General features: G+C 42.3%; 1 protein-coding gene across 3 annotated transcripts in view; it reads right to left on the bottom strand.

Moving 5' to 3' along the window:
* CDC14A (cell division cycle 14A) overlaps window positions 1–14,772 on the bottom strand; it is a 162,566-nt gene that overhangs the window by 77,870 nt on the left and 69,924 nt on the right. For all 3 annotated transcript variants that reach the window (XM_089686579.1, XM_089686581.1, XM_089686580.1), the window contains 2 exons: window positions 9,639–9,731; window positions 3,415–3,494 (listed from right to left, as the gene is read on the bottom strand). In XM_089686579.1, coding sequence (XP_089542705.1) covers window positions 3,415–3,494; window positions 9,639–9,731 — 173 coding nt within the window. The remainder of the gene's footprint in view (window positions 1–3,414; window positions 3,495–9,638; window positions 9,732–14,772) is intronic.

Below are 14,772 nucleotides of genomic sequence, written 5' to 3'. Positions count from 1 at the left end.
TATGTAACTATCATTCAAATTTGTGGATAAATGTAATTCGTGATTCAGCTTTGCAAGACCTTGCACAATGGTGAACAGTCCTCTGATGCTGTCCAGTTTTTCCTGTATGAAGCATCCAGCAAAGTCTTGATGAGCACTGACACCTGCATCTCCCCCTGTCTCTTGCTGCAAGGCTATAATGACACGTCCTAATACAATTCAGTCATCTGGATGGCCTGTGTGACATTTACAAACAGGAATATAAGTAATTGTATCTAGTATAACCCAGGTCATTTTAGCAACCTGAAACAAATAAACATATGTTAAAAGGATACCCACAAAGTATACAAGCATTTTTAGTAGGTACTCTCCAATTGATGCAATAAGGTGCAACCCAGGATATCCATTACTCAACTTTCCCATTGCAGTACAGACACATCATACGGTTCACTCTAAGTTATTAGTTTTTTTATCTGGCCAAAAGACAGACAAGCATGTTGGGACAGGCTCAGAAGTTAGAACAGCTTGTGGCTGAGCTGCTGTATGAAAATATTCAGGGACAACAGAAGCAAGGGCTACGGGGTATTAAAGAATGAGTCAAGGGTGAAAAATAAAGAATATAGGAATTTAAACAAGCCCCAAAACACAGCACTATGAGACGCTGAAGGTAAGAGCTCCAAACACTAGTCTGATAATAACCTTCTTGCTAGAGACATTGCAGGAGCAGACAGTGCTTGGTCTGTCACAGACTAAGATAATGCATGACAGCACAGGTGATTTATTATTATTATTATACAGTATTTATATAGCGCCACAGGGTATGCTCAGCGTTGTACAGTAGCAAGGGGGACAGAACATGAGACAAGACAGTAACAATACAATACACGAGGGGTTCGAGGGCCCTGCTTTTTCGAGCTTACAATATAGGAGGGAGGGGAAGGTGGTACAGGAGGAGATGGCTGTGGGGGATGGAGTGGTGGGAGGAGTGGAGGAGGTTAGTTGTTAGGTGAGGTCGGGTGTTAGGTGAGGTTGGGGTAGGCTTCCCTGAAGAGGAGGGTTTTCAGGGTGCGACTGAAGGTGAGGAGGGTAGGTGACAGTCTGATGGATTGGGGTAGGGAGTTCCAGAGGATGGGGGAAGTCCTGGAGAAGTCCTGCAATCGGGCGTGGGAGGAGGAGACCAGGGAGCTAGAGTGTAGGAGGTCCTGTGAGGAGTGGAGGGCACGGGTAAAGTAGTATTTGGGTATCAGGTCAGTTATGTAGTTCGGGGAGGCATTGTGAATGGCTTTGTAGGTCAGAGTTAGCAGTTTGAATTTGATGCGTTGGGCAATCGGGAGCCAATGAAGGGATTGGCAGAGGGGGGAGGCAGATGTGGAGCGGTTGGTGAGGTGGATGAGTCTAGCTGCTCAGTTTAGGATCGACTGGAGTGGGGATAGCGTTTGTTTTAGTAGGCCAGTGAGAAGGGAGTTGCAGTAGTCCATACGTGAGATGATGAGGGAGTGTACAAGTTGTTTGGTGGTGTCTGGGGTGAGGAATGTGCGTATCTTGGAGATGTTGCGGAGGATGGGGGAAGTCCTGAAGAAGTGGGAGAGATGGTGGAGTTGTTAGTAGCGATGGAGAGGATGGGGGGGGGCACGGGGTGGGGGGAAGACCAGAAGCTTGGTTTTGGATAGGTTAAGTTTGAGGAAATGGAGCGACATCCAGTCTGATATGTCGTTTAGGAGGTGGGTGATGCGGGCAGAGAGTGAGGGGGTAAGGTGGGGGTTGGAGAGGTAAATTTGGGTGTCGTCGGCATAGAGGTGGTAATTTAAGCCGTGGGAGTGAATAAGTTTGCCAAGCGAGGAGGTACAGATGGAGAAGAGGAGGGACCCGAGGACAGAGCCTTGGGGGACCCCGACAGAGAGGGGGAGGGAGGGGGAGGTGGCAGTGTTGTAGGTGACGCTGAAGGAGCGTTGGGAAAGGTAGGAGGAGAACCAGGAGTGAGCAGCGTCCTTGATGGGAGTGCAGTTTGGCAAGGAGGAGAGGGTGGTCAAGAGTGTTGAAGGCCGCAGAGAGGTCGAGGAGCAGGAAGATAGAATAGTGGCCATTAGCTTTGGCGGTGATAATATGATGTGACCATTGCAGGGAGGTAAATCTAACTACAACTCTTCCAAATGTCATCTTCTGACTCCTGAGTTGAAAAGTTCATGAATTCAGACAGAGCTAAAGGGTACCATGATGTGTATATGATCTCAGCATCCGACAAAGTACCCTACCCCCTATTGGTATCACCCTGTGTGCTCTTACATCTTTGTCCATATGCCATGCAGTCTAGCAGTCGGGGATTTTTAGTTATTCAGTAGCTGAAAGCTACATGTATAAAATCTCTGATAGTGTGATTGATATTTAGAAAGCCTGTTGTTCACAATGGCACTTGTGCCAACTTAAATATGCTAGTTAATTTATCTTCTTTCTATTGGTATTTTGCCTATTTCACCTTATCAACTAACCGCTGCAAACTACACTCCTTTGAATGACTCCTGCATTTTCACAGCATGGTATTATAAAACCTGCCAATTGGGTTGTAAATATGCAGCAAGTGTTTGGGGTCATGAAAGAGTTAAATCTTGGTATTAATTCCCCTGCGGTATAAGAGACACGTGGAAACAATTCCGCTTACAAAGCTGGAAGTAAGCATTACCTGTAGCATCTGCCTGCCAAAATAAAAAAAAAACTTGATAGCAAAGAATTTCAGTCTGGAATTAGCAACACTATTTTGCTAATCAAATGATCGTCTCATAGCATATGGATGTTAGGATGGTTACAAAGATAGATATATATATATATATATACATATACATTCAGTAATTAGATCTAAATATGTTAAAAACATGAGAAGTGGTGTTTTAAGAAATGTAAAATGGCCCACATACTGGAGGAGATTTATCAAACAAGGCGTACAGAGAGAAGATGCAGAAAATAATTTACTGAGACAGTTTTAGCCCTGGTTCACATATATGCCACGCTTTGCGCGGGCACGAGAGCCCATTCATTTGAATGGACTCCCGTGACACACAGGGAAGAAGTCCCTGCACTTCTTTGGAAACTGCAGCCCGCATGGGAACCTCGGTTCCCAGTGCGGTTGCGATTTCTAGTGTGGGCGGCGTGCCGTGCGCGTGGTTCGGCTGCACAGAATTTTGTGCGGATCCGCAGCGGCACCACCCGCACATATGTGAACCAAGCCTAACTGTGAGGCTATAGTCTGAATCATTCATTTAATTATTATGTTGATAATGAAATGCAGATTCTGGTCCACTGAATTTAAGTTTGAGCAATACTGTACTAGACCTATTTGTTGCACAGATGACTTCAACCCAAAATCAAGAGTAAAATTAACAAGTGTAATTATATAATGCAGAAGAAAGGAAACCATTAACACTGTCATTAAGTTCTTTTCACCTAAAAGGGAGGTACTGAGGGCTGGACCCACTAAGCAGTGCTCTGTATGCCTCTTCTGGTGTCTTCTTTAAATAGATCACCTACATTCAATATAAAAGAAAAGCATTAGTCATAGGTTCACACAATTAAGAATGAGTAAAAAGATAAATGTGTGCTCATTTTCCTGTTTTGGTGAGATCTTCTAACTAAGGCTGGCCATACATTATACAATTTTCTTGAGATTTTTGGTTTAGATTTACCAAAAACCATATAATAGGAGGTCAAAACTAACAACACTTTCAATTGTATCCAATTAGGCAGGCTCTTGCACTACATAGTTGAAGGTAAATCTAAAGGAAATTGGGCAGACATTGGACAGAAAATCGTATAGTGTATGGCCAACCTTAGTCTGGCCATACATTATACAATTTTCTTGTACAATTTTCCTTTAGATTTACCAAAACCATACAATATGAGGTCAAACCTAAATACTTTCAATTTGAATTAAATCAGGCAGGCCCTTGCACTACATAACTGAAGGTAAATCTAAAAGAAATTGAACAAGAAAATTGTATAATATATGGCCAACTTAACACACTGTGGTTGATTTACTAAAGCTGGAGAGGGCAAACTCTGGTGCAGCTGTGCATTATAGCCAATCAGCTTCTAACTTCAGCTTGTTCAATTAAGCTTTGACAAAAAAAAACGGAAGATGGTTGGTTTATATACAGAGCTGTACCAGATTTCACTCTCTCCAGTTTTAATAATTCAACCAAATTGTATAGGCAATACTTGTGGAAAAACACACTAAGCCTGGGTTCACACTAATGCAGTGCGGCACATCGTACGTGAATCACACAGGAACTGCACTGCACTCCTATGCAAATCTCATGTGATTTCTGTGCGGTGCAATTTGAGCCATACATTTTGTATGCCTCAGATCGCATTGCATCCGCACCAAAATAATGCAGGACCCTTTTTTTTTGTCCGCACCAGAATCGGATCACATGGGTATTCACACCTATGCGATCCAATTCTGCACATCGCACTGCATTTTACAAACTGATTTCGAGGTGTTGTTAACAGACACCCGCAGCGGTTCATATGAACGGGGTGCGATCAGGTGCGGAAATCGCACAGAAACTGGTGCGAATTCCGCACTGCATCAGTGTGAACCCGGGCTAAAAGATTAGTTATCTGTGAGGATCAAAGAGCTTTCACAATACATTGAGAAAAAAAAACCCTTTATTAATAAATGATTGAAACAGAAACAATTGAGTAATGTCCATGATACTTTTTTTATTTGCACTAACATACAATATTGAGGACAAGCTTTCGGGGAATGTCCCCTTCTTCAAGGTCCAAGCAGTACTATACAAATACACGGACAGTACTCAATTGTTTCTGTCGCAAATGCTCTAATACGGCTACAATCACCTCAAGTAAATTATTGAAAAAAATCCACAACCAGGTCTCATCCTGTAATATAGGAAACCACTACCTTTTTCCTTTTGAAAAAAAAATCAATATGATGTCATTTTTCAGGATGTCCTCATTCCCACCACCTCTAACGCTCATGTATTTATTTATCCCCCCAAGTCTGACCGTTTATTGTAACAAATGTTTCATGTGAATAAGTTGTATTAATATAGTGTATAATTTGATGCTTGTTCTGGTATAACATGAAAACACATCTCACAGCTGCAGTCTAATTACTTTCTTAAATAGTAATGCACCTCCTAACATAAGATCATTATATCATATAAAGTAAGTATATGTTACCAAAAGCTTGAAGATTTCAAATTCAGTTTTTTAAAAACCTTCAGCAATAAATGATTGGATGAATTCTAAATGAGCAACTTCACTGTGTGACAGCTGCACTTTAGTGTTCTAGCCCAATTATTGGGAATGTCAACATGCAAACCTAAAGATCCTCAAAGTTGTAGAGAGCAGAAGGCATAGTAACCAGAAGCTTGCAGACTGCAGATGCCATTTTGTAAGGGAGGTCCACTAATTTCTTAATATATAAACCTGTATAGCCATAAATTTCACTGCATATCAGATTAGCTCATCCCTGTAAAACCGAACACATATTAATTACACAGGTTCTGTGGCTGAATAAGGTAGTAATTAAACTCACCTACTATCTGCATTAAATTAGCCTCAGAACCTGTGTAATTAATATATGTTCGGTTTTAAAGGGATGAGGTGGCAACCCTATATCAGATGCACTTTTTCTTTCTCAATACCTTTTATAGGGACATCAGTGTGCAAGCTTATGTTTATATTTTTCAAGATATTGTGAAAGCTCTGTGATCCTCACAGGTATTCCAGCCCAGGATGATTGGACTACAATCCACAGTTCTTCTCTATTTCTTGGTTTTGCTTTAGAAACAGCATTTTTGATGTCACCCCACAAGTTTTTTATTGGATTAAGATCCGGGGATTGGGCTGGCCACTCCATGACATTAATCTTGTTGGTCTGGAACCAAGATGCTGCTCGCTGACTGGTGTGTTTGTGGTCGTTGTCTTGTTAGAACACCCATTTCAAGGGCATTTCCTCTTCAGCATAAGGCAGCATGACCTCTTCATGTATTCTGATGTACTGTATTTAAACTGATCCACGATCCCTGGGTTTGCGATATATAGGCCCAACATCAAAGTTTGAGAAACAACCCCATATTATGATGCTTGCGCCACCATGCTTCATTGTCTTCACAGTGTACTGCGGCTTCAATGCAGTGTTTGAGGGTCATCTGACAAACTGTCTCCGGCCACTAAACCCAAGCAGAACAATCTTGCTTTCATCAGTCCACAAAATGTTGCGCCATCTCTCTTTAGGTCAGTCAATGTGTTTTTCGGCAAACTGTAACCTTTTCAGCATGTCGTTTTTTCAACAATGGGACTTTGCGTGGGCCTCTTGCCGATAGCTTGGCTTCACATAGGCGTCTTCTAATTGTTACAGTACTCACAGATAACTTTAGACCTTCTTTGATCACCCTGGAGCTGCTCACTGGTAGTTTTCCATTTTCTTCCACGTCTTTCTGGTTTTGGTTGCCATTTTTAAGCATTTGAGATAATGTTAGCTGAGCAGCCTATCCGTTTATGCACTTCTTTATATGTTTTCCCCCCTCTAATCAACTTTTTAATCAAAGTACGCTGTTGTTCTCAACAATGTCTGGAACGGCCCATTTTACTCTTTCAGAAAGAAATGCACGATATCCAGCATATACAACATTGCTGCCTTCTTCCTTAAGTAAGGGCCACCTCAACCCTTTTGACACCTCTTACCTGGTTTAATTGCTTATGAACGTGCCATCATTGCACCAAACCCTCCACCCACCCCTGGTTTTATACTTCTTGTTATGGTTTTCTTAAGAAATGCTCCTTTTTTCTCCTACTTATTTCTGTGTGGTTGGGTGCTGTATTGTACAGGCTTTTTCAGCATCGATACATATGCAGTATTTTTTTTTTTGCCTTTGTCTGGGTATGACTCTTTATGTAATTCTTCTATGTGATTGTATTTTTCAACACATGCACTCCTTTTATAATGCTGTACAGTGCTGACATCCCATTTCTATTGCCTTGTCTTTTCTCTGTAATTTTATTTCTTTGGAAAATTAATATACTTTGATTATACAAAAAAAAAAAGGGCCACCTCTTTTGACACCTGTTTTTTCACATACTGAATGGCCTCACTAATTGAACTCCACACTGCTATTATTTTGAACGTACCCCTTTCAATTAATGATTCAATTACACAGAATCAGCAGCATGCATGTCAAGACTGTTGCGTCTGTTGGTTTTGTATTACTCTACTATACCTACTAGTAAATTATTTGCCATGTAGAAATACAATTTATACCAACAGTGATTAACCTGGTTAGTGATGTTGGACTGCTATTATTTTGAACACAACTGTAGCTATAATAAAAAAAAACCTCTAATGATTTGGTCAAAATATTCACTTGCCTAATACTTGTGCACACAGTGTACTGGCCATATACTAGCTGACTTCCTAGTATTGTTTTTGATACAAGCATTGCTTGTAATAGTTACCAGGTTTTTTTTATCACAAATGGAGTTCAGGAGCAACAGAGGTCTGGTACTACTACTACCTACTACTGGCAAACTGTCTGGCTGCTTTTGGATAGCAGTGGGAGAAGGGGGCAAGTTGTCCCTCCACACTGCTCAGCAACAGCAGCAAAGATTGCAATAGGGTCAAGTGCTCCTTGCACTAGGTTCCCTGGGAGGGTTAAAAGTTATTTTCAATTTTGTGATACTTATAACACATTTGAAATATATGTATATTCACTGTTTTACCTGCCATAGGATTTGTAATTTTTTAAGCCAGACATTTGATTCACACATTTATTGCACATTACAAAGGCAGGAAGATCAGTCTGTTATTTCCAGGTTCACCTCCCTGCTAACTGGACTGGGGTGGCAATGGTGATTTATTGCACAAAGATTAGGCTGGAGGTAGGAAGATGATATTGAAGTTGATTTACTAAAACTGGAGAGTGCAAAATCTACAGCAGCTGTGCATGATAGCCAAGCAGCTTCTAACTTCAGCTTGTTCAATTAAGCTTTGACCAAGAAAAAAAACTGGAAGCTGGAGCTGCACCAGATTTTGCACTCTCCAGTTTCAGTTAAGCAACTCCATTGGAGGCTGCTTTAGGGTAGATTTAGAAGTCTGTCTACACCTCCCTTTCCTCTGAAGATCAATCCACATTCAGATCTTGCTTCAGAGGCTAATGACAGGCACCAAGGAAGCGGTGTGACATGTTTTAACCCCAGATTTTGCCAACAAATGCACGCACAACTGCATGCCGATCACTACATGTCAGGTAAACTTTGCATGTAAACACCCCTGTCCGCTGCCTATTGCAGCTTAAGGGTAGGCGCTTGGTGGGTAGCAAAAACATAGCTCAACTGTACATTTTTGCTGCCCAACCGCATGGTCAGGGATCGCGGCGGCAAGCGTGTCTGCGCATGCGCAGAACACCGATTCATTCTAGCTGGTGGGCACTAGGACCTGGGCGGCGGCGGCCGCGCATGCGCACTCGCGATCACGGATGCTCGCCTGGAACCAATGACAGGGCAGGGCGCACTATTTAAACCTGCCCTGCAGAGACTCTCACTGCCATAAGGTCTAATCACTCTGTTCCTGCTTCAGTGTACCTTTTATTTGATTGCTGCCGACCCTGCTTGATCCTGACCTTGCTGACTTCTTCTGCTCTGATCCCTGGCTTGCTTTGACTACTCTTTTGGATACCCTTACTTGATCTGAACTCCTGTTACTGAACCCGGCGAGTGACCCGACTACCCTGTGCCTGCTGCCTTGTACCGTGCTGTCCCCACTGTTACCGACCCGGCCTGTCTGACCACGCTTCCTACTCTGCCATCCATCCGTCCTGCACGGACCTATCCGCCTCTTCACGTCACGCTCTTCTCCAGTAGATACCTCTGGCGGATTCCTTTACCACGGGTGGGTGTACTGAGGGGCCGCGACCTGGTCACTGTCTGCTCCAAGTCCATCCCCACCATCAGGGGCCCTGGTGAACAAGCAGACTGGGACTTAGACTCCGCGCTCTGGGGAATCCTATCCTGTGGATCGCTAGAGGTACCGCCAGGCGATGCATGACAGCTAGAACACAAATGTGCCACTTGCCTGACTCTCCAGTCACAAGAATAAACAAAACTTAAATTTTTTTTTAAACAGGTATAACAGTATACATACATGTATTTCAAATGTGTATTCCAATTTTTTATTCAACTTTAATGAATACACAGCTGTATTAAATGGTGGTTTATAATATGAGCCCAGAGTTCAGTTTTAAATCCAGATATGAATAAAACCTGTGAGCCCTTTCAAAGACTGTAACAATAGCGGACGCCCTTTAATGCCAATCCGGCAGTACATAATGTGTTTATAAATATCCCATGTTTGTGTTGTTTTAGATTATACGGCCTTCTGCACACAGAGTGATGTGCACGTGAAATTTACAAAGGCTAAGCTGGACCCTGACATATGAGAACCGCTTGATTTATTTCTGTCCTGATGTAAAATATTAACAAGGCAGAAAAAGAACCTGACAGACAATGGGAAGAATGGATCAGAAAAGGAACTGCGGCAGGTCAGGAACTTGTCACCCTGCACAATTACATGGGGTAGAACACAATCACCATCAGTACAGCCAATGACACTAATAAAAATGGATTTTCCTATTATCTGCACTCACTGCATATGCTCCAATCAGGAATGCTGCGTTGGCTCTTTTCCGCTGATCATAGCTTGTGTAGTGAACTATCTTCTTCCTTGACAGGCTGAACGACTGCAAAGAGATACGGATGTTATCTTTAGGTCAACAAAAATCAGTTTTCCTTTTACTTAGCAATTTTAAATATCATCAAGTATTAACTTAAGCTGGCCAAACACTAGCAGATTTTCAAACAAACATTCATAGGAACATTCTTATGAAAATTCTCAATACATTCAACAGATTGAAGAATGACATTCAAAAGTATTTCAAAATGTTGTTTGCTTTTAACATTTGATTTGAAACAAGCTGAAATTACCAAATGAAAGCTACATAAACTTAGAAGTTTGTTCGATCGAGAAAAAAATTTACATCCCACTCCTTTAACATTTCTCACTGCGGTCAAAAAAGATTGCCGATTTTACCTTACTAATGATTAGAATGACGAATGAATGTTCTTGAAACAAAAAAATTCTACCAAATTTCTACTAGTGTATAGCTAGCAATAGACAGAATTATATTTATAGCATTTCATTAATAAAAAAGCTATACAATAAAAAATATAATATCACCTGGCTAAGGAGAGATCAGCATTACAGTGTTTACTTTCACATGAATAAGGCTGGATTTCTGCATGCCAACGCAGCCCATGGCCTAGGGTGACAAGGCATCCAGGGGTGACTAACAGCTAAGAAGGTATAATCTTACATTACAAAAAATACATTAAACTGCACAAGAAGAAGCACCTGCACCTTTTCAAATATAGCACTGCACCATGCTGCATTGATGTGAATAGGCCTTATAGTAAATCATATTATTTCCAATGTTATGCATTGCAGTATGACGGAAGACACAGAAGTTGTACTAGTGTGAATGTGGCCTTAAAGTAGAACTACATTCACCACCACCCCAGTGATCCGATGTCCATGAGCTCCCTTGCCAGCAGCTGACATCTTCAGTAAGTCTTCATTCAGGTTCAGATCTTGATTGACTGGGCCAGGATGAATTAACTAGTTTAATTGTCTCGGCTCATGCCAAAACTGTACACTAAGCTTCAGCTTGCAGGGATTAAATGTGTATTGAGTGTAGTGGTGCAGGTGTAATAGTTACCTATAGCTGGCTCCGACAGGCTTCCTCTATGGTCTATCATTGCTGCCTCTCTAATGCTAGGTATACACGAGGAGTTCGTTTTTTTCGTTTAACCCAGCAGCAGGGGCGGACTGACCATTTGGAAACTCCGGCACTGCCCGAGGACCCGGAGTCAGTAGGGGGCCCCCTGAGATGTTCCTGGTACCTTTTTCATAGGCTTTTTTGAGTTTGGGCAAGGAAACAGGGGCCCCATGATCCTCTATTGCCCGGGGGCCCCATGAGTTGTCAGTCCGCCCCTGCCCAGCGGGCTGAACAAAAAAAACAGAGAGGTCGCTGCAATAACTGATCTCTCTGCTGTGCTATTGTGTTCTGACAGGGAGATTGCCCTCCTGCCAGAACATACTGATCAGCGCTCACAGCCACTGGCTGCAAGCCCTGGTCAGATGCGGGTTTTCCAGCATGCCCTTTCGATAAAAGCCAGTCATTAGACAGGCTTCTGTCGGATAGGATACTGTACACATGGGCAGAATGGTTCAACAGAAACCGGCCGATACCGGCCAATATTAGCCCATGTGTACCAGCCTTATGGCTCTTTTAGCCACAGTTGCATGCTCACCTCCTTAATAACCCTGTACTATATGTGATGATGCCAAGAGATCACCCACATTCTGGAGCTTTGGGCAGAAATGAACAGCACTGGAGCCTGCCGGAACACACGTTAATGTGAGAAATACACCTTATCACTGCTCCCCTCCCTCCTCTCGGGCGGCCGCCCCAAAAGTCAGGACTCTGCAGCTAGCCCAGCAATGGGTAAACTACAGCCCGGCGGACTTTTTAATCCGGCCCGCAGAGCATGGCAAACATTGGCTGTCAGGATGTAGGTGGGGCAGCGTGACGAACTCCTCTCCTCTCACAGTCCGCCCTGAAGACCGGAACGGCGCGGGAACACTGCGAGAGGAACGCGCGGAGCAAAGGTAAGTGAATTGACACAATATGGGGAATGAATTACTATAGGGGGATGAATTACTATATGGGGGATGAATTACTATGGGGGATGAATTACTATATGGGGGATGAATTACTATGGGGGATGAATTACTATGGGGGATGAATTACTATGGGGGATGAATTACTATATGGGGGATGAATTACTATGGGGGATGAATTACTATAGGGGGGATGAATTACTATGGGGGATGAATTACTATATGGGGGATGAATTACTATGGGGGATGAATTACTATGGGGGATGAATTACTATGGGGGATGAATTACTATATGGGGGATGAATTACTATGGGGGATGAATTACTATAGGGGGGATGAATTACTATGGGGGATGAATTACTATATGGGGGATGAATTACTATGGGGGATGAATTACTATATGGGGGATTAATTACTATGGGGGATGAATTACTATATGGGGGATGAATTACTATATGGGGGATGAATTACTATGGGGGATGAATTACTATATGGGGGATTAATTACTATGGGGGATGAATTACTATATGGGGGATGAATTACTATATGGGGGATGAATTACTATGGGGGATGAATTACTATATGGGGGATGAATTACTATGGGGGATGAATTACTATATGGGGGATGAATTACTATGGGGGATGAATTACTATATGGGGGATGAATTACTATGGGGGATGAATTACTATATGGGGGATGTATTTTCAGTTTTAAAAATGTGGCTCTCAAAATAAATTTCAATCGTGGTTTTGGCGAGATTTGGCTCAGTTGAAAAAAAAGGTTGCCCATCACTGACCTAGACTAAACAAGCATCTGACCTTTGCAGTGCAGGGAGGCCCCAACGCAAGGGTAAATTGTGTCCAATTCCTGAAATTCAATTTTAAACACTTAATTTGCTCAGACTGGCACAGATTTTGTTTTTGTTGTTTATGGTAATGTCCAACAGATGTCACATCTATTTTTACTATGCATGCTTTAGTTTTGTATGTATTCATACACATCCTCAACTCAAAACCAATTTCAATGTTACAGGGAACATCTAGAAATGTACAAGCCAATGTTTACCTAAAACAGAAAAAAAAAAATCAGCACAAGGGACATGACTTACTGTCAGTGAGATATGTCCTTAGTGCTGCTGTGTCCTCCTTTCACCAAAATCTTTCTCCTCCAATGCTCCCCCACCCCCGCTGCTGTAATCTTCCGGTGTGGCAGAGGTTAATAGCACTAATAGGCTCTCATCAAGAACTATGAATGAAACAAGATCTATGAATGGAGGACAGGTGGATGATTGATAGATCCATCCCCTCCATTCATAGATCATGTTTCACCCATAAAAGCTGTAGTATAACTACTATGAATGAAGGAGTTGGGAGGAAATGGTGGGCATCATCAGGCACGCTTGATGAGCACCTGTCACAGCCCATTGGTTCTATTAACCCCCACTGCACTGGAAGATTACGGTGGAAGGGGTGGGGGGTGCATCAGAGGGGAAAGATTTTGGAGAAAAGAGGATACAGGAGCACAAAGGACACATTTTACTGAAGGGCAAAGCAATGGAGGGAAGAAATTTATCAAAACTGGAGAAGACTGAATCTGAAGCAGCTGTGAATAGTAACCAATCAGCTCCTATCTTCAACCTATTCAGTTAAGCTGAGAAATTGAAAGATTGAAGCTTATTGGTTGCCATGCACAATGGCACCAGATTCTGACTACTCCAGTTTTGATTAATTCTCCTCAGTGAGTTTACATTTATGTATCTTCTGTGTCTGCTTAATCTTGCATTCAATTTTATCTCCTTCTGCCTAGTTTGCCTTGTTTCAGCTCCAGAAAGTTCACATAATTTACCTTATCCTCTGTGTTCTGTGTAATCTACTGCAAAGTAATGACATAAACCTCTGCAGAGGTGCCCATGTCCCTGCATGTCCCTTGTGCTGATTTTTTATTTTCTTTGTTTTAGCTAAACTCTGTATATTCAATTCATACTATTGCGCTGCCTTTGAAGATATTTTAACAGTGGAGGTTTATAACTGCTTGAGAATCATTCTTCATTCTACATGCCTTCCCCACAAAACAGCAATTTTCCTGTCAAAACACCATTCTTTTGGGAATGATGCTAAAAAACGCTCAATTGCCTGTTAAAATGATAAACATACCTATCAAAAAGCTAGGACTTTAGTGTAAAAAAAAACTTTTCTGTAGTGTCTAATGGCAGAGTTGTTTAAGTTAAAGTGGAACTCCAGAAATAAACCTTTATGCAAATTTATATTGGTCCAGATTGGCTCAATGTACCCAAGTATCAATATCTAATATCGGGAGGGTAGCTGGGGATGCTGATTCACTGTAGTAATCCATGCTACATACAAAAATAGCTGTGCTGCTCTGCACATTGTCCAGTGGCTTCGCCTCTGTATACTAAACACAGAGGGTTGCTTGCTTGGTACCACCGCCATTCAGAGAAAACAATGTACCGTATTTCTTTCACAGAATACAATGTATTCCCTGATTGGAAAAGGAGGTGATTGTGATGTCACCGCCCCTCCTCTCCACTCAGTCCTATCAAAGAATGCCTTATATTTATAGGAAAAAATACAAGCCGGTCTCTGATGTGGGTGGTGCCAAGCGAGAAACTCCCAAGTGTTCAGTGCTCAGAGGGGTAGCTGTTGTAGTACCACTTTGAAGATGACAGCTATCACTGTTTGTACTGAACATTACTACAGTGAGTGTCAGCATCCTCAGCCTCCCCTCCCTGGTATCAGATTATGGATACTTACATCACACCAAGCTGGCCCAATGTAAGTTTGAAGAACACCTAACGTGGTTCTTTAGTTAGCAGCTACAAATACTGTAGTTACTGACTTAAAAAAAAATACACTTCCCTGCCCAAGAATCCATCGTCATCCTCATCCAGGCCAGTTTTCTGCCAGTCTTCAAGTCCCCGATGCTGGCATGTTTACTGTGGGAAGCCAGCTGTGACTCCTTGTGGCTTCACAGCCAGCTTGCCACTGCACAAGCGAGTTGCACTGCTTGTTGTGAATGGACC

The sequence above is a fragment of the Staurois parvus genome, unplaced genomic scaffold (assembly GCF_062004578.1).
Source record: "Staurois parvus isolate SC_StPar_1 unplaced genomic scaffold, SC_StPar_1.0 ptg000402l, whole genome shotgun sequence".
NCBI lineage: Eukaryota > Metazoa > Chordata > Amphibia > Anura > Ranidae > Staurois > Staurois parvus.
The sequence above is the reverse complement of the archived record's forward strand: the minus strand, read 5'-3'. Positions and strand labels throughout refer to the sequence as shown.